The sequence below is a fragment of the Mya arenaria genome, chromosome 3 (genome assembly GCF_026914265.1).
Source record: "Mya arenaria isolate MELC-2E11 chromosome 3, ASM2691426v1".
NCBI lineage: Eukaryota > Metazoa > Mollusca > Bivalvia > Myida > Myidae > Mya > Mya arenaria.
Window position 1 is genome coordinate 74,545,058 of NC_069124.1, and position 22,267 is coordinate 74,567,324.

At 34.9% G+C, this 22,267-nt stretch overlaps 2 protein-coding genes across 2 annotated transcripts in view; one reads left to right on the top strand and one right to left on the bottom strand.

Annotated features, from left to right (window-relative positions):
* Positions 1-2,983: 2,983 nt before the first annotated feature.
* Positions 2,984-9,244, bottom strand: LOC128227035 (macrophage-expressed gene 1 protein-like). The gene is made up of 5 exons (XM_052937209.1): positions 9,192-9,244; positions 6,146-6,617; positions 5,838-6,035; positions 5,043-5,272; positions 2,984-4,840 (listed from the first exon to the last, which is right to left on the bottom strand). The coding sequence occupies exons 2-5, from the start codon at positions 6,611-6,613 to the stop codon at positions 3,448-3,450; spliced, it is 2,289 nt and encodes a 762-aa protein (XP_052793169.1). The 5' UTR covers positions 6,614-6,617; positions 9,192-9,244; the 3' UTR covers positions 2,984-3,447.
* Positions 9,245-19,578: 10,334 nt separating this feature from the next.
* Positions 19,579-22,267, top strand: part of LOC128226268 (glutamate receptor 2-like) — a 94,123-nt gene continuing 91,434 nt past the window's right edge. The window contains exon 1 of the mRNA XM_052936150.1: positions 19,579-19,914. Coding sequence (XP_052792110.1) covers positions 19,827-19,914 — 88 coding nt within the window. The 5' untranslated portion in view covers positions 19,579-19,826. The remainder of the gene's footprint in view (positions 19,915-22,267) is intronic.

Consider the following 22,267-nt stretch of genomic DNA (forward strand, 5'->3'; position numbering starts at 1 on the left):
ACATTTACCTGGTAGCGAAAACTGTCGACATGAAACGCTAATGGGTCAGACACACTTTCCATAGAAATCTGCCTGTTTTGGAATTGTCAATAGTTCTCATTTATTAATCTCAAATAGGCTAAATGTAAGTGAATGTTAGTTTATCGTCAGGCTATACACGTATGCGTATTGTATTTTAAAAGTTGTTGTCATTCAAGCATATTGTGGTTAAAATAACGTGAATTGTGCATTTTGTGAGAAAAGCGTGAAACATTGAAAGCAGCCTATTTGTGTGATGTCAGGGAAAGGAGAGTAACTGATATAATTCAATATGGCCGCTCTTTTAAAAATGGTCAACAAAAGCATCTCCACTTGTGAAATAATTATATTTTTGATATGATATTCAAGAGATGTTTCCCATTTAAAAGTAACTTAAAGTACTGGAAAAAATATTTAGATGCATTCCCTATACATGCCTTTAAAATGGCATTGACAGCAATTTTTCATAAATGCTACTGGTCGTTTTTCAAAATCTTGCTAACAAGCTAATGTTAAGAGTTTAATTGAAGAAGTATTTAACAAATATAGCAATCTTCTAAATTAATTTCCGCTTATATCAAAATGCCAATTAACATGTACAAGTACAGTAAATACCGTTACCATAATCGCTTTTTCAGTTTCAATTAAAAACGTTGTCATACTAAAGTAAATAAATATATAAAATTTGTTAATCACTCTTTTAAAATATTACAGTTTAGCATAATCCCTTAATTCAATTCAACCCCCAAAACATGCTATATATGTTATGTGATGTACGTTACCAGATTATTGCACCTTCTAAGTAGTATAGGTACCTAGATTCTGCACGGTTCCTTAGTCACAGTTACCTTAAATCACATTTAAGCAACAACCATAATGATGCATTTTATCAGTCATGTATTTTAAAATTGCAATTAGGATAATAAAAATATATTTAATTACTATACATGAATGTCATCAATCGATGTTTTATGTAAAGCAATTGTTACATTCGCAGAAAAGCCACTAAGATCAGATCCTATGCGCTACAATTAAAAAATATCTCTTTTAATAAATACACCCATTTTACAGAAAAAAGCTAATAGGAGATTGTAGATATTTCAAAATTCTATTCAAGGTGGTTTCTATATTCATCATGATCTGTACACACCATGTCGTATGTTTGCCATACACTTTTGTTTCATCTTTAAACCTACTTAAGTGTAATTCTGGAAACTGCTCAGCTGGTTTATATTTATATCTATTGTATTTTTTTAGGTGCAGCAATTCTACGATATTCAATCAATACCATTCCATGATACCCAGACTGTTTATTGCTTTTGGACTATATCTTCATTAGATATCCCGTACAAAAAGCGAAATGCTGGTATTAAATGTGGGTTCCGACGACGTACATCGTAAAGCTTTTTGTCAGTGTCCAGTTGATCTCAATATTGATATTCTTATGCAATATTGGTATCCTTTCATAGGGGTTTGAGTACTTCAACAGAATGTGTTACAGTCATACCATCTCTAACATACTTTATTGATTAAAGTTTTTTGCGCAGCAGCTTTGTTTCGTTTTTCTATCATAATTAAGCATGGGATAGTAGTAGCGAGCTTGTAAGGCTTAGAATATCACTTTGATATATCACTTTGACTATATAACATAATATGTTTTCGTTTTTTTAATGTTTTCTAACAAAACCACATTTCTATGGGTTTACCGAGTATTCAAATGATCAATGTATGTATAACGTGATGATATTTATACTTTAAAAAAACTATTACAAACTATTACATCGAATGTTTGATTTTTTAATGTTTAAATATATCATATAGCATTCATGTCATTATATGCACAATTAAATGTTAATGTATGAACTTGAAACCTAACCTTTTTTTGTCAGTGTCCAGTTGATCTCAATATTGATATTGTTATGCAATATTGGTATCCTTTCACAAGGGTTTGCGTACTTCAGAGTTTTTGCGCAGCAGCTTTGTTCCATATTTCTATCAAAATTTAGCATGGGATAGTAGTAGCAATCTTGTAATTTTTAAGGCTTAGAATATCACTGTGATGCATCACTTTGCCTATTTAGCATATTTTGTTTTTCTTGAATGCTTTCAAAAATGCCACATTTCTATGGGGTTACCCGGCATCCAAACGATCAATGTATTTATTACGTGATAATAATTATACTATTAATAAATTATCACCTCGAATGTTTGATATTTTAATGTTTAAAAAGTAATATATACATATCTATGTACTATAAAATGTATGCAACTAAATTGCACTTTATTAAACCAGATGTATTTATTAAGTGCGCAACAGAATTAGTCTTGTCATAAATTGTGTTTAATGACCATGCACAGTTGTTTGGACAGAACCACCTGGTTGATTTCAATCAACCCTCTTTGTCCAAATGTGATTATCATGCCATGAACGCACATTTTTCGGCGACGGGGGCAATAGCAACGCCGACGGGCCTCAATTATCGGCAATTGAAGCAGTAACAACGACGGCATGAGCGCAATAATATATTGTAATAAAACAGGTACATAGTTCAATCAATACTGCTTGAAGATCAAATGCTTAAATAATGCATTCTCGTCTTTTATGTACTCCCCACTTCAAATGCGTGATGCATATACATTTTGCACTTATATTCTCATGATGATAACATTCGCATTTCTGCAAACACACTCACGCAAAAACATCTTTATGTAATAGTAATGGCATCCGCAACTCGAGTCTTTGAAATTATACATGAGCGCAATCAATCACGCGGGTAGTTGGTGAAGTAACTGTTTTGATCCATGTTGTCAAGGACAACGTTCAATAACTAACGTGCGTTTACATATTGTAGTTGTTTTTCTGTTATGGGAGTAATGGCACAAAACAAAGAAAGCACTTTACAACACGGTAAAACTATTTTATTAAATAATTTCATTTACACTGTCGAAAAAGAAAATTCATCTAAAAAAATCAACAATATTGATATCACGAGTTTGAACTGTGGACTATTATATTTCATTATTGGAGTAGGCACTGATACTCCGTTTTGATTAATTCATTGACGGGGGAAGTCTGTTTTAAGGAATGCTTGAGGTTAGTTTGTACATGTGATTGACAGTTTTAATATTATCATTGCGAAAGGCTTGGTCAAATGTTAGACTCCAGTCATCTGTTCGTTCCAAGCTGGTAGCACCAAAGTTATTGATAAAGATATTTTGACGCATGTGTGGCATGCCTATGCTGTTTTGTACATTGTACGTGTCACGTTAAATACCTGTTAAATCTTAGTGTTGTGTCTTTAAACATGATTTTCGATTACTGTTTGGCTCCTGGGCTATTCCTTGGATTGTTCAATTATTTTTATTAGATTATTATCAAATCACTTAAAACTGTAATATGTCATGCATATACATTATGAATCACACCAGTCATATCTGCGTGTAACTCGTCGATTTCCGCCTTATCTTCAAAACAATAGCGGCTACAATAACAACGCAAGAGAGAGTTCCAAGAACGGAGCAAACTACAACAAAAGCCACATTAACCTGACTTCCATCAGAAGCAACCGACGAATCTTCATTGCTGGAACCTCTTTGGATTTCTCCCTCTGTGGAAACCTGTTGATCGGAATAGGCGAGTCTGGCTGTGGCCTCTGTTTTGGTGACTTTGGTTGTTGTTTCAGAGGGCTGACATATCACTACAGGTATTGCACTAGCAGGAACCATCATGCTCATTTCCGCAATCTCTGACACGTTCTGTACTGATGGAGACATTCGTGTCATGATGATATCAAAACCATGCTCTTTGAGTAATTTTGGCATTGTCTCGTTGGCTTTGTCGAGGGTGGTCCAAGTCGATCCATCTTCACTGATGACGTACGTTACATTTTTATCGCCTTTGTGGTTCTCTTTGTTTGCACGATGCCGAGGTTTCCTCTGGAATGGTAGTTTCCTCACTGGGGGAAGTCCTTGAACTGACATAGCTCCTGTCTGGATACAGTAATATATTTCGCAGTCGTCGTTGACGTCTAGAATGTGCTGACTAAACCCGGTAGGACACGTAGGCGTGTTTGTTTTGGTTAGAGGATTGTTCGATTTGCAGGAAAAGAAGCCGGCGAATGGTAATGAAAATTCAAATCCAAGTTCATAGTCATCACTAAGACAGATAGTAACGTCATCAAGTATTTTTGTTGGAATATAAGTTGTTGGGCATATCCGTTGCTTCGTTTGAACGTTCGAAATTGCATCCGAGTAAAATCCACCAAAGAGGTATCCTTTGTCTTGTTCAGTAATAGAATCAGAAGCACACCAGTATGTTTTAACAGTGGCCACATAGCCGACATCGTAATATTTGCAGCATTTGAAAAATACCCAACAACGATGGCAATCTTCCTGAGTATCTGATCGACTTAATCCAAAAGAATCGATCAAACTAGTTTTATAATTTACTGGACATGTAAAGTCTCCTGTTTTCATGTTCTTGGTTTCCTTACCAGTACAGAGATGACCGTCGCCAGTGCAAGTCTGATAAACGCCGCCAAACTGGAATTGCGTCGTCGGCGGTTTGCAAGACCCATCATCAAAGTTGGCAAAATAGTTGAAGTTTGGCGAATCACGTTGTGTACACCCACGATAAGTATTTCTGTTATAATAAATCTGAATCGCTCGCGTTACAAAACGCTGAAGTTGTCTGACAGTTTTGTAGCTGACGAGTGGCAGAGAATATTCTGTTATGAAGTTGGAAAGCGGTTGTCCTGATCTGTCCAAAGCTACTATATTATTATCCAAACTCTCAGTCCAATTTGCTACGCTCATGTCTGGCCTGGCAAATTAATTGAAAATGAAACTATATGCTATTAACTTATTATAAATTATAATCCTCGTATAGAATACTTTTTGTTTGTTTTCTAAATATCGAAACGGGTCCATTAACTATAGAATCTACATTTTAAGATGATTTGAAAAAAACTCATTGAGTAACGATTTATTCAAATACAATGTAAGATGACAATATCATACTGTACCTGTATACTGGACCGCCAATCGTAGATATTTCAGATGATGTCACCTTACTTAAGTACCCCGAGGAAGACACACTACTTTGGTAGTTATCTGTGTCAATTCCGAAATGAATACTTGGTCCTATCTTGAACAAACCCAAGAAACTGAGGCCTGCAGACGCTCGAACGGATACACGTTTGTCCTCCGACGAACTCTGTTGTTGGTCGTAGTATGTTTTGTCTACATGATCAGTCTGAAATAAAACATTCCATGTATCCGACGTACAGATAAAAGTCTTTCGCTTTTTCGTGCCATTGGCCGTAATGTTACATTTTAATTTCTGGTGACCGCAATTTTAGTACCACTTGAAAAGGTATTGCTTATTGACTACTACTATGTATATTAGAGAGCGAACATATATTGCAGATAAATTTATGACAGTGTATAGCCATTTTTGCAATCTTTCAAAGCCAAAACAGCGTGTCTGTTTTATTTATTTGAAAATGTTTTATTTATATCGGTCTACATTTATCAAATTCGTTATCAATACATCAAACTCTTTCAGATAATCGCAAAACAATATGGGGTCACCACGCGTTTCCATGTTGTTCATGGATTGTACATTCAATTAAGTGACAATGACAGTGGACTAGTCACTAGCGCACTATTGCAATAATTCGCATTAAAATAATATCTATACAAAGCAACAACAAATCATGAAAGAGAGAAATTCATCATCATAATTATATCATGGACGTAATCATGGTCTGTATCAATTTATTATTTATAATTTCTTATCAAAATTTAACAATTATTACCTTAACCAGTGCGGCGCCGGCGTCTATGCTAGTTATGACATGCGTTCCAAAATCTCGAACTAACAGTTGACTTTCATACCTGGCGTTTACAAAGTCACCAAACTCAATAAATGCTGCTATCTGATTGAGTCTTTTCGCAAACGCTTCAGTAAAGCGAACATCAGGCTCCAGTTTAGCTGTGTATTGCAGATAACGCAGCTGAAAAAGGGTATAACCTGACAAGTTTTAGGATAAACAAAGTCTTATGATGATAAAAGCTATTCTATAAGCAAATATGGGAGGCAGAAATTCATTGTTATATGACTTACCTGCACTCGGGTAGTTATTGCGTTCTCCTCATTTTGGTGAGATTTGACGCTTTGATAGTCGCTTGAATATTTTCCGCTGATATCCACCGACACTCCAAAACCATATTCCAAAGGAACATCGAAATTGAGTCCACCTTCTACATTCATCGATTTCGCAGTTATTGATGTATAATTGTCCCAGTGTTCGAAAACCTCAGCATGCGTGTACACTTGTGCAGATTTTCGCGGTATGAGAGTAACACCATCTGGAAGCGTGTATTTCCTGTCCTCACTGATGCGGCAGTCAATGTAACTGAGGTCGAACACCTGGTCTTGTTCCTTGTTGACCAAGTTGTCCCAGCCGCGGCCAGGTAGCGCCTCGAACCTCAACTGAGCGTCATTGTCCAGACAGCGGTTACTGTTGGCGAGTCCGCTTTTAAGATGAAGAATTAGGACTAGCGCACAATAAAGAATGTTTTGCTTATCCATGTAGCTGAAAAGATGGATGCAATTATTTTTATTTTAAAAGAGTGGATGAGGTTTTATACTAAGCAAGATATGGTTGATGAATCAATAAGTACATGTGACATTATCGTTAACGATTAAGATGTACGTGCGTGCATTATTTGCGTCTATTACAATAAACAAGAAAGAGGAAGAAAAAATGCTATCATTATTATAGGTCAATATATACATGTTGGGCATATTTGTTTTAACAGTTAGTGTCAGCATTATCTAAAGAAGTCAAAGCTATCTTGATAGACTATGTACGAAAGCACTCTTTTGTTATCTTACAAATGGGGAAGTTGTAAAAACTATCATTTGAACACATTTCTTTTACCCGTTTTGAAATTATCTTAGTTTTAAACTCAGCTGGATGGTTTGAATTCATGAATTATCTCAAGTATCTTGCTGAAGTATCTGAACATACACTACTGTTTGCAAAACACCTTAGCTTAATTTGGTCTTCAATTAGTTAAATAAAGCACGATCTCATTGCCATTTTGCAATGAAGAATCAGTAATATTGTACCACACCAACAGCAGCTTCAAAAAGTCAATTATAACTCTTCAAAGAGTCAATCAATGCAAACTGTACAATGGATGTATGAATGCTTTACGGGATTATTCCGCCCCTTCCACGTCCACGTGATACGTAAACCTATCCGTCAACTCGCTGACGGCAGCATTCAGTGTCTTTGCTATTTAAGGTCAATTGAAATGCTATTGATGTTCACCTGATTCGAGATTCACTTGGTGATTTTGAGCGCACCAATGGCCACGATCATAGAATGAATGTTATAGAACCTTGAAATGCTAAGTTCGTGTGCATACAGTAGTAAGTGTGAAGTTTAGAGGTTAATTATTTGTATGTAAGTGAAACAAGAACAAACACAATATAATGTTTCAAATATAAATATGTGTTGAAATAGTATTTAAAGATTAATTATGCTTATATCTTGTAGCCTATGACTTTCTGTGCGAGAAATTATAATAGTGAATTTTGAGATGAATTATCAGTCCAAGAAGGTCCTTTTTCCCGCGTTATTAGAGTCCATCTACATTCATAACTTGGAAATTTGAGATCTTATAACTCTGATATACTGTGTTATTAAGCATACTCCTTATATTTTGATTTGCAAGTAGAAGAAGAGTATACTAACATATGGATATGAAATGAATAAATGAAGGTCAGCCTATGCTGTCAATATTCTGTATTCAAACACAATGTCGGAAGGACAACGCAGTCTGTATCTTTTACGCTTTTTCCATTTATCGTTGACGCATTCCTGTCCTTTTTTTCCTGTCTAAATGACCCATATATTTCCGTTGAACGTCCTTGTCCAGGCATTGGTTAACAACGTTACAGTTGATGAGCCCACTTTTGAAATACATTTTATGGCTAGCGCATAATGACGCATGTGTCGCCGATCCATGTAAACTAAAACTCTGTTTTGCAAATGTTAAATCATGTATAGCCCTTAAAGCTGCACTCTCACAGATTAACTGTTTTTACAACTTTTTTTATTTTTTGTCTTGGAAAGAGCAAATTTTTGTGTAAATATCTGCAAACCAATGATAAAAGATTGCTGACAAAAGATCAAAAGATACATTTTTTTCATCACTTTTTATTAGACCTATGGTAAGCGCAATGATTACGAGGTCACGTTTTTCTCTCTCATGAATAATGCCTCAGTTTGTAATAATTACTATTACTATTCAACCAAACTAAATTGGTAAGAGCGAGAGCATGTTTTTTACTTGAATTAATTTTACGTTTATCGACTCGTACAAATGCACCAACAAGCACCAAATAATTCCGGTACGCCCGCTCCTTTTTCGCCAACATTGAACTCTAACATATACTAAGACAATGGAAGAATGTTGCAACAAATTTACTCAAAGGTTTTGAGTTAGTTCAAACAAATGATAAATATTACAAATGTAAAGAAAACCATTTTTATTTGAAAAAACACACACTATTTTTAGGTTTGGCGGTTTTATCTCGCACCACGGCGGAAGTTACTTTTCATACAATTTTTTTACAACAACAAAAACACACATACTATAATAAAAATAGTTTGTTCTATTAACACCTAAATAATGGTTACCTGATTGAAGACTAGTTGGATCGCTTTACTTTAAATTTTATATAGTAATAACAATTTATGGTCCTTACGGTCTTCCATAGAATTTCTATAAGAAACATATATGGCACTTTCTGTTTACGTTTTAAGATATCAAAGTAACACATCATTACATAAATACAATGTAACAAAGATCCATAACCGTAATTGAATATTTCACATTCTACAAAAATGTTTAACTTGACAACTACAATTTTGGAAACAGAACTCCATATAGACACTAAGTGAACAAACAATTCCCTCTTAAAACCAATTACGGGTGACCATTCTTAACAGAAAATTGATGATTTGTTTTCAGTGTAAATATATGACACAGTAAAACAAGCGATCAGAGATTCAACATTTTCTAAATCAACATTTCGCATGAACAAAAGAATCGACACACTCTTGATTAACACTAATAATCGGGCCACAACTTACCTTAAAAGAGAGGAAAATACAAATTTTAGGTTTGGCGGTTTTATCTCGCACCACGGCGGAAGTTACTTTTTATACAAAATTAACTTCTCTCTGGAGAGCTCCGCGTACCTTAATAACGGAACGGTAAAAAATAAAAATTGGTACCCCCTTAATTCCCGTTACACTAGGAAAAGGTTCCAAAAATTATCTACTTGAATCCCTACAGCATTAATTGCAACCGTATTAAGACATTTATTTATATTGATTTTGGATATTTAACAAGAGAAAGGTTAGTAGTGCCTTTAGCATTTACTTGAATATGTTCATTTCTATCTGTGGAAAAAAGTCACATATATAAGCAGAGGCAGCTTTAAAACATTTAGGGGTCGATATAATTTCACGTTTTTTTTAAATTTTATTTCGTGTTGAACGTATGCCTTGTGTGCACTTGCAGCTTTCAAAAAGCATAGGTGTGGTCTTACAACTTTGTTTAAATAATGATTCACATTTTCGAAATTTTACTTGCGGTAAATGCGCGGATCGAAACATCGATTTTGCGTGGCGGTACATTGATCAGATAGAGATCCAGATATCACTAATTAGTCTCAGCAGTTTGCTGGTTGTCTATGATAAATGTTTAAAGGCATAATCAAACATAAAGACAATGAACACAACTGAGTTTGACAGTGTAGTGTTCAGCCTTGGCTAGGACCTCTCTTCAATCTTAATAAAACGAGACCTACAACCAGTCTGGACATTTGCAAAGGCGACGATTTGTTTATCGAGCATGAAAAATGTTTTCATTGACCCTACTGTAAACAAAGTTGGACATCGGAGCAATATCAAATGAGACAGATAACCGATAGATCTTCTTTGATATAACACGACGTTAATTATTAATGCGCATTCATTTAGCTTCTTAGTCGATTTTTTTTTCTTATTTTTCGTTACTTGTACCAGCCGTCTCGTTTTATTTAGCTATTTTAGAAAAAAACACTTGTATATTGAAAATAATCCTAATCCATTATTTGTGAAGGAAAACCGTCTACACATTATCTGACAACACTATTACTCATTAGATCGCCAGTATCGGTTAGACACTTTTGGAAGAGATTCAATAAGTGGCCGTCGACGTATAAAACGTCTGGAATATGTAAACAATTCATCCCAGAATTTAACACCGTGTATTTAGATCCCTTTAATGATATTGCATAAACGTCGATAAGCATTGACTTCGGTGTTTCTTTGTTGTTTTTAAATCTCGTGAAAGTCGATCAAACTTCTTCTATTTTACTTCTTTTGTAACATGAGACAACTTTTACTCTCTTTTTCTACCAAGTTTTAATATTACAAGTAATGCCGAAATAGTTCTTAAATGTTGTCGTAATCGATTGAATACGTAACAGCGGTTTTAAATGAAAAGCCCCATCGTGATAAGATCGTCCAAAAAGCACGGTGAAACTACCCGGTTTTCATTTTTAATATTGAACGTAGCTGTATATATGTATTTTGTTCCATCAATTCATAATTCGGGGTTATATAGCAACGACATAAGGAGTGTAAATAAAGGCAACTGAATGGGTAACAACGACATACAATCCTAATAAACTAGTTGATATCAGAATTATATAACTTAGCAAACAAATACATAAAATGGATCATCATCTTGGTGTATTCAAAATGACTTTTCGTGATGGTATTACGGGTAAATGTATTTTGCACAACCCCTCATTTTGGGTCTTATTCAAACCACGTTATATGAAATTAAATTGGTATATTTCAACAAGGTTTTAACCGTTATTAAACTTTTTGTTCATTTGAAAACATAAAATAAAGAAAAATGATTGTTTTCTCACTGATAAACAAAAGTCACTTTAAAAAGATCTAATCGAAATATAAACAGACACAAATTTATACATATTTTATTTATTTTTCCCTCCTCCAGCGGCCATTTTGTTTTTAAAGTTGGAGTAACAAAACAAACTACATCATTTTAGTGAGATGTGTAACTTAAATTAATTTAGACTCCCTAGCTCTTGGTTGATAAATTCCAACGGATCTTCTCTGACAAGATAATTGTCTTAAGGCTTCTTCAAATGACTTGTACTAGAGGTATAGAATTGTCTCTGTAGTAAGAGTTCTGAAAGGGGGTTTGCATTAATTGCTTTTGCGATTGTATCCAGTCACAGTTACAGCGGACTGAGGCTGAACATGTAAATACTGAGAAAAGGTCAAGGCTAATTAACTTTACTGTCAATAAACAAAACAAAACAAACCCCTTTAAAAGGACTAAAACGAAAAAGTAATCTTGAAAAAAAGAAACATATTTGGTATTATTTATATTTTTTATTTCTTGTGGATATTTTTAAGTAAAAATATTTTATTGAAATTGTCGGTTGACCTGAAAAAAACTCATGATGAAGAATCAAGTTTGTTTGTTTTTGACAGATTCTAAGATTCAATCAAATATTCATATTGAATATAGATTAAATATTAGATGGCTTATGGAATGATAGAAAAATTGTACTGGTCTATACCTATACACCGAACCGTATCCGAATGCTGTATTTAGAACAATAATAATAATAATAATAATAATAATAATAATAATAATAATAATAATAATAATAATATGATAATAATAATAATAATAATAAAACATGATAATATAAATACTTTGCAATTTGCATTTCAGAAAAAAAACACACGCGGAATTCAAATAAACGTAGAACATTAGCAAACATTTAAATGGAGCTTAACACACACACCTAGCTCATTACTAAATGCATAATAAAGGAAACCTGGAAGTCAATGTCATGACAAGTTTATATTTGAGCGGTCATAGTTATGGCTTAGCAAATGGGTCGCTGTCTATGATGAATGGTTAAGTTAAAAAACATTATCGAATCAAAAGAGACCAATAACAACCGAACTCTGACAGTTTTGTTGTTAAAGCTGCTCCATGACATCTCTTAGGTCTTGATAAAACATGTAAGTAGTCTGGAAATTTCACAGACGACAATTTGTTAATCCGTAATGACGAACGTATTGTTTCATTGCCCCTTTGTGTAACTACATCAGACATCAGTGATAAATAGTGATAAATAGGGCAAATATTAATTTTACCAGAAACCAAAACAATTCCTTTAACATGAAATGGCGTTAACGAACTGTTTATTTTCAACGGATCTGCACCGACTGGATGTGTGCCTGAAGGCCTATTCGAACCCTGGAAGGCTCCAGTGGATCTAAAGGCAAGCACGTAGCCTGCATGGGCACCAGCTCCAGTGGGCCTGAATGCAGACTCGTAACCTACCAGCTCCACAGTTTCTAAAGGCAAACACGTAATCTACATGTGCACCAGCTCCGGTGGGTATGAATGCAGACTCGTAACCTACATGTGCATCAGGTCCGGTGGGCCTGAATGCAGACTCGTAACCTACCAGCTCCACAGTATCTAAAGACAAACACGTAACCTATATGTACACAAGCTCCGGTGGGTATGAATGCAGACTCGTAACCTTCCAGCTCCAGTGGATCTAAAGGCAAACACGTAACCTACATGTGCACCAGCTCCAGTGGGCCTGAATGCAGACTCGTAACCTTCCAGCTCCAGTGGATCTAAAGGCAAACACGTAACCTACATGTGCACCAGCTCCAGTGGACCTGAATGCAGACTCGTAACCTTCCAGCTCCAGTGGATCTAAAGGCAAGCACGTAGCCTGCATGTACACCAGCTCCAGTGGGCCTGAATGCAGACTCGTAAGCTACCAGCTCCACAGTATCTAAAGGCAAACACGTTATCAACATGTACACCGGTGGGTATGAAGGCAGACTCGTAACCTACCACCTCCAGTGGATCTAAAGGCAAACACGTAACCTACATGTGCATCAGGTCCGGTGGGTATGAAGGCAGACTCGTAACCTACCAGCTCAAGTGGGACTGGAGGTTAACTCATATTCTACCAGCTCCAGTGGGACTGAAGGTTAACTCAAATTCTACCAGCTCCAGTAGATCTGAAGGCAGACGCGTAACTTACCAGCTCCAGTGGGTCTGAAGGCAGACTCGTTACCTACCAACTCCCGTGGGTCTGTAGGCAGAACGGTTACCAACCAGGTCATGCGTATTTTCCCCAACGTTTTGAAACTGTAAAAAATATTAATACTAGTGTTTTACTGGGTTCGCTAGGGGCGTTTACGGTTGTGCACCTACCAAAGCATCGATCAAATCGTAGCTCTCCGTGGTTATACCGTGGCTGAGTTTTGCGACCTCCAAAGACCCCTTTAACGTATTACATTTGTCTCTGTAGTTTCATTTCAGACAAAAATACTTATATTATCACGAAAACTACAGTGACAAATCCAATAGTCAAACAATTAAAGATGGCCCTGCTAAAAGGCACACATTCAAAGTTCAACTCACGTTTAATAAGAGATAAAGCACGTACACACAACCACAGACATAGCACATCCAAATCACCAGACAAACCACACATGCATCGAAACAAATAAATAAGCAAAAGTCACATGGCGGGCACTCATTGGAGCCATAACATTTTGTTATGCGTTGGAAATGCGTGTTGTTTGGTCATGTAACAGTGTTTGTTAAAAGCATTTATTTAATGTCTTATTCTAACTTTGGTCTCTTGAAAGAAAATATCAAAAGTTTCTTTAAAGTGGGAAAACAAGTTTTGAATTTGAAAATGTTTACCGGAAGCCGCCATCTTCGTTGGAAATGATTTACACCAATGCTTATTTGGTTTTCTCATTCTATAAAACTCAACACATCGGCTACTTCCTTTAACAAAACTAAACTATAAAAGGGTAAAGGAAGTCATTGCTTTGGTAAAATCTAATCGATTGAAAAGAATCAATTTAAAAAAGCCACCTAAAAACTGCTATAGGTGAAAATGTAGGTGCGGTCGCAAAATTGTTTTTTAAAAAAATAATTCACATATTTGAAATATTACTTGCAGTAAATTCGCGGAACAAAACATCAATTTGCTTGGTGGTACATTGATCTATCTGATCCAGATTTGACTACCTAGTCTCAGCAGTTTGCTAGTTGTCTTTGATGAATGTATAAAGGCATAATCAAACAAACAGATATTGAACTCAACTGAGTTAGACAGTGTTGTCTTCAGCCTTTGCTAGGACCTCTTCAATCTTGATAAAACAAGACCTTCAACCAGTCTGGATTTTTTTCACAGACGACGATTTGTTTATCGAGGATGAAAATTGTATGTTTTCATTGACCCTACTTGTAACAAAGTCAGACATCAGGGCAATATCAAATTAGACAGAAAACCGATAGAACTTACCGATAGAACTGTTAAATTACACGACGTTTATGCGCATTCTTTTAGCTTCTTAGTCGAACCCTATTTTTTCTTCTGATTTTTCGTACCCCTGTATCAGCCGTTTCGATGTTTTAGCTATTTTCGAAAAAAATAAAAGAATTTCTTATTTTGAAAAAAAAAAAATCCAATTATTTGTCATCGAAAACCTTCTACACAATATCCTGATAAAGACAATTCCCATTCGATCGCCAATATCAGTAAGACACTTTTTACAAAGGTTTCACTAAGTGGCCGTCGACGTATAAGACGTCTGGAATATGTAAACAATCATTACAAAATTTAACAACGTTTTTTGTTTCTTTAAAATCTTAACCTTTAGGACACACCAAATTATTGTTTCGGTCCTCGGATTTTCCAGAAATAAATGGAGAGAGCGAGCAAAAAAAATTACAATTTTGTCAGTTTTCATAAAAACCGAAGCGAGCGAAGAGCGAATTTTTTTTCTTATAATCAATATAAATAGGAGAGATTGTTCTATAAAATTGCCTTCAAGCCCATTTAAATGCAATCTTGAACTGAACCCTTAAAGGACATTGGGAAAATGTCCTGATACATACTATTTATTCATCCGTTTTTAGTACACACAATGTATTGATAAACCAAATTTCTAGTTTTAATTAGAACATATTTTAAGTATGACTATCACTTATAATAAAAAAGAACGCTGTTTTTAGGAGAAAGTTTTAAAAGACTTTCACATACATTTACATATAAATGTACCTGAATCACTTTAACATCATTTGCAACTGTATTTAGACATTCATTAGGACTAATTTGGGATGTTTAAAAAATCATATTTTACACTGGCATCATCAAATGTCAGACTCCATAAACATTTAATTTTCTTGACTTTTTTTCGTTTTGAATATCACAGTAAATGCAATTGCATTTGCTTATCGAAATGACAGGGTATGTTCAGAATTCATTTATGGTCAGTGAGAAGTTTTAAAAATGCCCGATTAGGCTGTATAATAAAATGAAAATTTAGGTGATAAACTTACGTTAGTCTTACCTATTTTCTGGTCTATCCATATTAATATCTCTATTTATGAAAAAATATATTTATTTGAAACTGTTGTTTTGTCAGAATTTGCTCAAACATGACTTTGATACATGAATTTGGACTAAACAATTAACCATGTTCCTGTTAAGTGAAGCTGTCTTTTTTCAGCATCGACGTCATACGGTAAAATTCTGGTCAGTTGTATTTTGACTTGAGCCAAATAATACATAATTGAGTCATTGTTCATAATTCGGATTTCCATCCAAAAAGAATCTCTAATAACCCAATATTATAGCTTCCAGTGTCAGATACACATGTTTAATTGCATAATTATTGATTCAATTGATGATCCTTTAGTGGATCCTTTAGTGCATGAGACGATGAACAATGACTTCCAGCATGGTCAAAACACATTTATTGTAAAAAAATAAATTAAATTTCAAAAAATTGAGCCATAGTGTTTATACCGGAAGCAGCAATTTTGATTGGACTTTTTGGAACAAAGGCTAAACCGATCGAGATACAGTATAAAATACCACGCATTGGTTACTTTCCTTTTTACAAAACACTTAAACTAGCGTAGAAGAAATATAAATGATTATTTCTTCAACCTTTAAAAAATATTTTAACCAAAATCTGCCTGGCGATTAAAATATAGTAGCGGGCGCACAATTATTTATTTTTTTACATTTTCCAAAACAAATTGGAGCGGTAAATCCGCGGAACGAAACATAAATTGTGTGTGTTCTTATAGAACTATTCATTCATTTGAAAACATTAAATAACGTAAGGACGATTATCATGATAAACAAAAGTCCCTTAAAAACCCAATCGAATGGTAAACAGACTTAAAATAATAATAATAATAATAATAATAATAATAATAATAATAATAATAATTAATAATAATAATAATAATAATAATAATAATAATAATAATAATAATAATGTAAACGTAAAACATTAGCAACTTTAAATGGAAAAAGCTGCTGCTAGCTGCTTAATAAATGCATACTTGAAGAAACCTTGAAGTCCTAACAATTTTATTTTTGAGCGACCAAAATTATGGCCCAGGCCTCAGCAATTAGATCGCTGTCTATGATGAATGGTTAAGTTATAAAAATATTATCGAATCAAAAGAGACCTACTACAACCGAACTCTGACAGTGTTATTGTTCAGCCTTCTCCAGGACCTCTCTTCGGTCTTCATAAAACATCTAAGTAGTCTGGAAACTTTACAGACGACAATTTGATAATCCGGAATGACGAATGTTGATTTTTATTGCCCCATTCGCTTAACTACATTAGACATCAGCGATAAAATAGGGCCATTATAAGAAAACCAAAATAATTTCTTTGATGTCAAATGGCTTTAACGAACGTTTTATTTTAAACGGATTCTGCACCGACAGAATGTGTGTCTGAAGGAATACTCGTAACCTTCCAGCTCAGTTGGGTATGAAGGCAGACTCATATCCTGCCAGCTCAGGTGGGTCTGAAGGCAGACTCGTAACCTTCCAGCTCAGGTGGGACTGAAGGCAGACTCATATCCTGCCAGCTGCAGTGGGTATGAATGCAAACTCGTATCCTGCCAGCTCCAGTGGGCCTAAAGGCATACTCGTTACTTTCTGGCTCCATAGGGTCTGAGGGCAGACTCGTAACATTCCATCTCCAGTGGGTCTGAATGCAGACTCGTAACCTGCCAGCTTCAGTGGGTCTCAAGACAGACTTATTACCACCTGCAGTCGGTCTGAAAGTAGACTCGTATACTGCCAGTTCCAGTCAGTCATAAAGCAGACCCGTAACCTCCCATCTCCAGTCGGTCTGAAAGCAGACTCGTATTCTGCAAGCTCCAATGGGTCTGAACACTCGTTACCTATCAGCTCATGTGGATCTGAAGGCAGAACAGTAACCTACCAGGTCATGCATATGTTGCCACCTTTTTTGCAATCATATGGCTTTGGAGTTATAAAAAGGATTAATACTACTGTTTTACTGGGTTCACCTAAGGGGCGTTGACTGTTCTCCACCTACCATAGCATCAAACAAAATGGAGGCTGTCCGTTGTCATACTTTGGCTGAGTATTGGGATTCCAAAAGACCCCTTTTCCAGAACGTATTACATTTGTCTCTGTAGTATCATTTCAGACAAAAATACTTATAATACCACGAGAACCACAGTGACAAATCCAGTAGCCAAACAATGTTCGATGAGCCGTTTTAATAGCACACATTCAAAGTCAAACTAAAACCTAAGACTAAACGAGAGACAAAGAACGCACAAAACAACCAAGACATACCACATAGAAATCACCAGACAAACCACATATGCTTCGGAACATATTTATAAGCACATGTCAAAGTCATATTTAATGATCCGTAAGGACACGAACGTTAATAACTACAATGTCGACAAAGATGGTCCGACTTGCAAAACCCTTTTAAAATATTGTTTTAAGAATGGATCATTATCAGATAAACACGGGTGTTAGCAATTCAGTTGCACTAATTTAACTAAGCTCGAGTATGAGGACGGCTGTAAGTGAACAAATATCACAACTGGTGTTTGTTAGCTTCAAACTGGCATCTGTTTTGAAAGGCTAGGTAAACGCTCGTGACGCTTGTGGTGTTCGAATCCACGACACAGTTGGTAAGAGGTAGGTAACTCTTATTTACACCACTGTTTGGTTTTTTAATGTATGCACCAAATCATTTCACTAGCAGTATGTCTTGGTTGACTAACATCGGCCATCGAATGAGACCATTTAAACATAAATTGTATAATGCTCAATGACACATAACAACTATACATTCTGTTAAAATGTTAAAATTATGGACATATCTTATAAAAAGTACGTTTATGTTTAAGACAAAGGCTGCAAGTTATAAACGAATACATGAGAATAGAGATAATGGTTTGTGAATCTTGCAATTGTCAAAATGGGCTTCAATTTGAATGAAAACAGTGCATAGTTATTAATCTTGCTCGACATGATTATCCAGATTCAGTTTCTCGGCGAAGTAATTAGCTTGCAGGCGTTGTGGATAAAAGTTGACGTAGACATAAAACTATCAATAGCGATTGTTTTGAACAATTACAAGGCGCTTGTTAAAAGTGTAGACATGCCATTGTTTCAATCAATATCATAACAACAATACAGATTACGTGTAAACAATAAAACACTAATATAAACAACCATAGAATCCTTGATTAAGTTATTACAAAATTGAAATTATTTGGAATGTCTATGCTGAATCATAATATGGGTAGAACTCGCAAGTTAGTTGTAAACGTTTAGTTATGCCAAGTTGAAATTCAAATTTCATAGGGAAATTTTGTTGTTATGCAGTATGCTCGTAAAGTCGACGCACATCGGTACTTGAGAATGCTAGTTAATGGGAAAAAAGAGGCACGGATGCAGATGCATGTATGCATGGTAGAAGAAATGGGGTGAAACTAGAAAAAATGTCTGTAAAACAGTTAAAAGTACATATCCCAGACAAAATCCATTGTCTCCGCTTGCTTTCATCACAAGTCCATTCAGTAAGAAAAGACAAGAATAAAAGCTGGTTTGTTTTCAAGACATTGGCGTTCCCTTGTCATATTAGCAGGATCACGGCCACAATAAGTGCTGTTATCTAAATTACGGCTCTCAGACCTAGTACTACACATATTGAATATCCATCTATTTCTCAGAAGGTCGCCCGAAATTATATTGATTCTGTAATTTTAAGAAAACCCATATAAACGGCGATGCTGTTGCTGTGTGTCTCTTTAATTCCTCTTCTAATTTGCTGACTAGTTTTGGGGCTAGATTTACTTAAGTTATTTTCCATCAGTAAACAGTAGCCCCGTCTGCCCGTCGTTGGCGACGTTATTCAGTCAGACAGCTAGAACTGATTTGCCTCTTATTAATTTAACACTTATCCATTGCGGTGTTGGAGAATTTCAGCGGAGAAATTGGCAGATCATTGGGAAAAGAATGTGAGCAGTAGTAATAGCACGGTATTTTACTCCATAGCGAGCAACGTGCAACTAGTGACAGATCATTAGAGTAAGTGACATTGCGCTACGAGGATATTGCCTTGGTCGTGGCGGAGGCATCACGCATTACTCTCCATCTCTCTCGATTTTATGTAATTGAAAATTTAAGAGTGCATGGTTCAGTGCGTTGTGCTTTAATAGAATTTGAACTTAATTTTACAAGAATTACTGGAAGCGCTCAGTGTGTCGGATTTTATTGCCGGAAGAACTAGTGCCATTAATTGTTGACGTATTAATATTACCACAATATGTATTCGTTCAAACTACTGAATGTCTCCCTGGCGTTCGTGCTTTGTTGGAAGTGTGCGTATTTATATCAAGGAAGGATTCCCTTAGGTAAAATCTTATTTTACACTTTACATATCTCATAACATCATCTCATGTTGAATTGATATATGTATAGAACTCTGTTCTTATCGACCCCCATCTGAGAATCTAGTCTTATCAAATAATTACGGTATTTGGAGAGGACTGAAGGGTCTTGTAGTCAATTCCCTACGGCCCTGTCACACTGTTAGGAAAACAATAAGGGCTTTGTAGAACACTGTGGTTTAGAAAAAAGCAGTGTTACGTTTAATGTAAGGTTGTGTTGTAATAACATGTCGAGTTTGTAGTAGCAATTGGATTTTTTCCGAACTATTATTTCATCTTTATCATTTAATCTGTTGTATATGGTGATCTTGGCAGATTTCCTTTATTCATTTTATGCAAAGAACGTTCTGTTAAAGTTTGTTAGAAATTATGAAAACTGTAAATTCACCAATTAATGTGGTATATAATGATTTGAATGTTAATGTTAAAGAGAAAAACATCCATTATTAATTTAAGACAAAAAATTGATATAAATATAAATTATCTTCCTTTACTTAAATATAGCATTCGTGGCCAGTTTATTCAAGATGTGAATGCTTCTTTATATGATATAATTTTCAATGAATTGTAAACTGAATTTGAAAGTTTTCTTGTACAAATAATTAAAAATGATAGATTAAGAAAATATATGACCTGTTTTAGATTATCAGCACATAACCTTTTAATTAAAATTGGTAGGTGTTCTGGTATTGCTAGAGCTGATAGAATATGTAAATTTTGTTCTTCATATATGATAGAGGACGAGTATCATGTCATGTTGTACACTCGACAAAAGATTGAGACAAATATACTAAGGCCACACCACCTGGCCTTCTATAAATATGTTAAAATATGTATTTCTAAGAACCTCAACTAGTTTATGATTAAATACTGTACAATTTATCAAATTTGCAATGGTATTAGGAAAATCTACCATGGAACTTTAACGGTTTCTTAAATATACTGTTATAATGAAGTATAAATGGTTTTTAACTTGACTGTCTTATTATTGTATATTGTTGATTTCTTTCTTTTTGTATTATGCTCTCTACTGTACAACTTAATTTTTGTGTGTCTGTTTATGTGTTATACTATCACCATGACCATGTGTTAAATAATCATGTGGAGATACAGCAGGGAATAATAAGTTGATCAGCGTGTGCACTATCTTCACACATTAACATGACATGCAATACTCGTCGCTTTTGTTTCTCACTGATGACAAATAATAACGCTAAAATTATTGTTAATGATATACTGTTTCGGTACTAATTGAATTTGTACACGGGAGACTGCTTTATGGTGAACGTCTCTATTATACTGGTAATTCTAAAAAATGCTAGACAAAATAAAGGCAATTTCAACTAATATGAAATCGTCCTCTACTATTAACAGGACAGACTATGTTACTATTACGTAAAAAAATAAACAACTATTTTTTGATAAAATTTTCAATCAATTATCGTAAAATACTTAAAATGATTAAATTTTAATATTTGATGTAATTGTTGTGTTTATAAAATTAGTGCAATCATTATGTGGAATATCGTTTATATCACAAGGAGATCAAGAGGGTGCCCACCATATAATCGTCCATGTTTACTTCACTTTATATTTCAATATAGGAGAAAAAAGAAATAAAATACGCACTAAATGCACCATTTCAGAGTAGAAATTGTTAAAAAAAAATGTATGGGAGAGTATCAGAAACCCACCTACCAACACTTTGAATTATTTAAATTTGGGCTCTGTGGAGGGGCTTAGGTCAAAAGGTTTGTCCCTTATTAACGATCCCCCTAACGGTGGCAAAACCTGAATCCGCCCCTGTTTATGGGGTATTGGTGTTTTTCATTGTTGGAATTGTTAGTGGTATTCTGAGATTTCGGACATAGCCTGACGTGCAACATTCGTCTTATTGCGCGACTGTCCCTGTGTTTCTTGTCTTTTAACGTGTCTCTCGTTGAGTGTATGTATGACCTTGGTCTGTGTGCGTTTAAACCAGGTTTTAGTTATATTATCTGCGATTGTGCATGTTGCTGTTATTGTATTATGTATTTAGATAGTGTCAATATTTGGTTATCCTGTTTTCGCACCAATTGTACTCAAAAATGGCGTTGTGACAAATAGGCCTTGCGTTTTAACATACCAGGAATTTAAAATAAGATTCAGATTCTTAAAAAAGAACAAACATAATTTACAGTAATATTTAAAGAAATACACGTATACGGCCAGTTAAAAAATCCTACAAATATACCTATAAAATAGGATATCTTCACGTCATAAATGTATTGTATTTAATCATTGTTTTTGGTAAAAACGAATGCCAAACACGCTGATT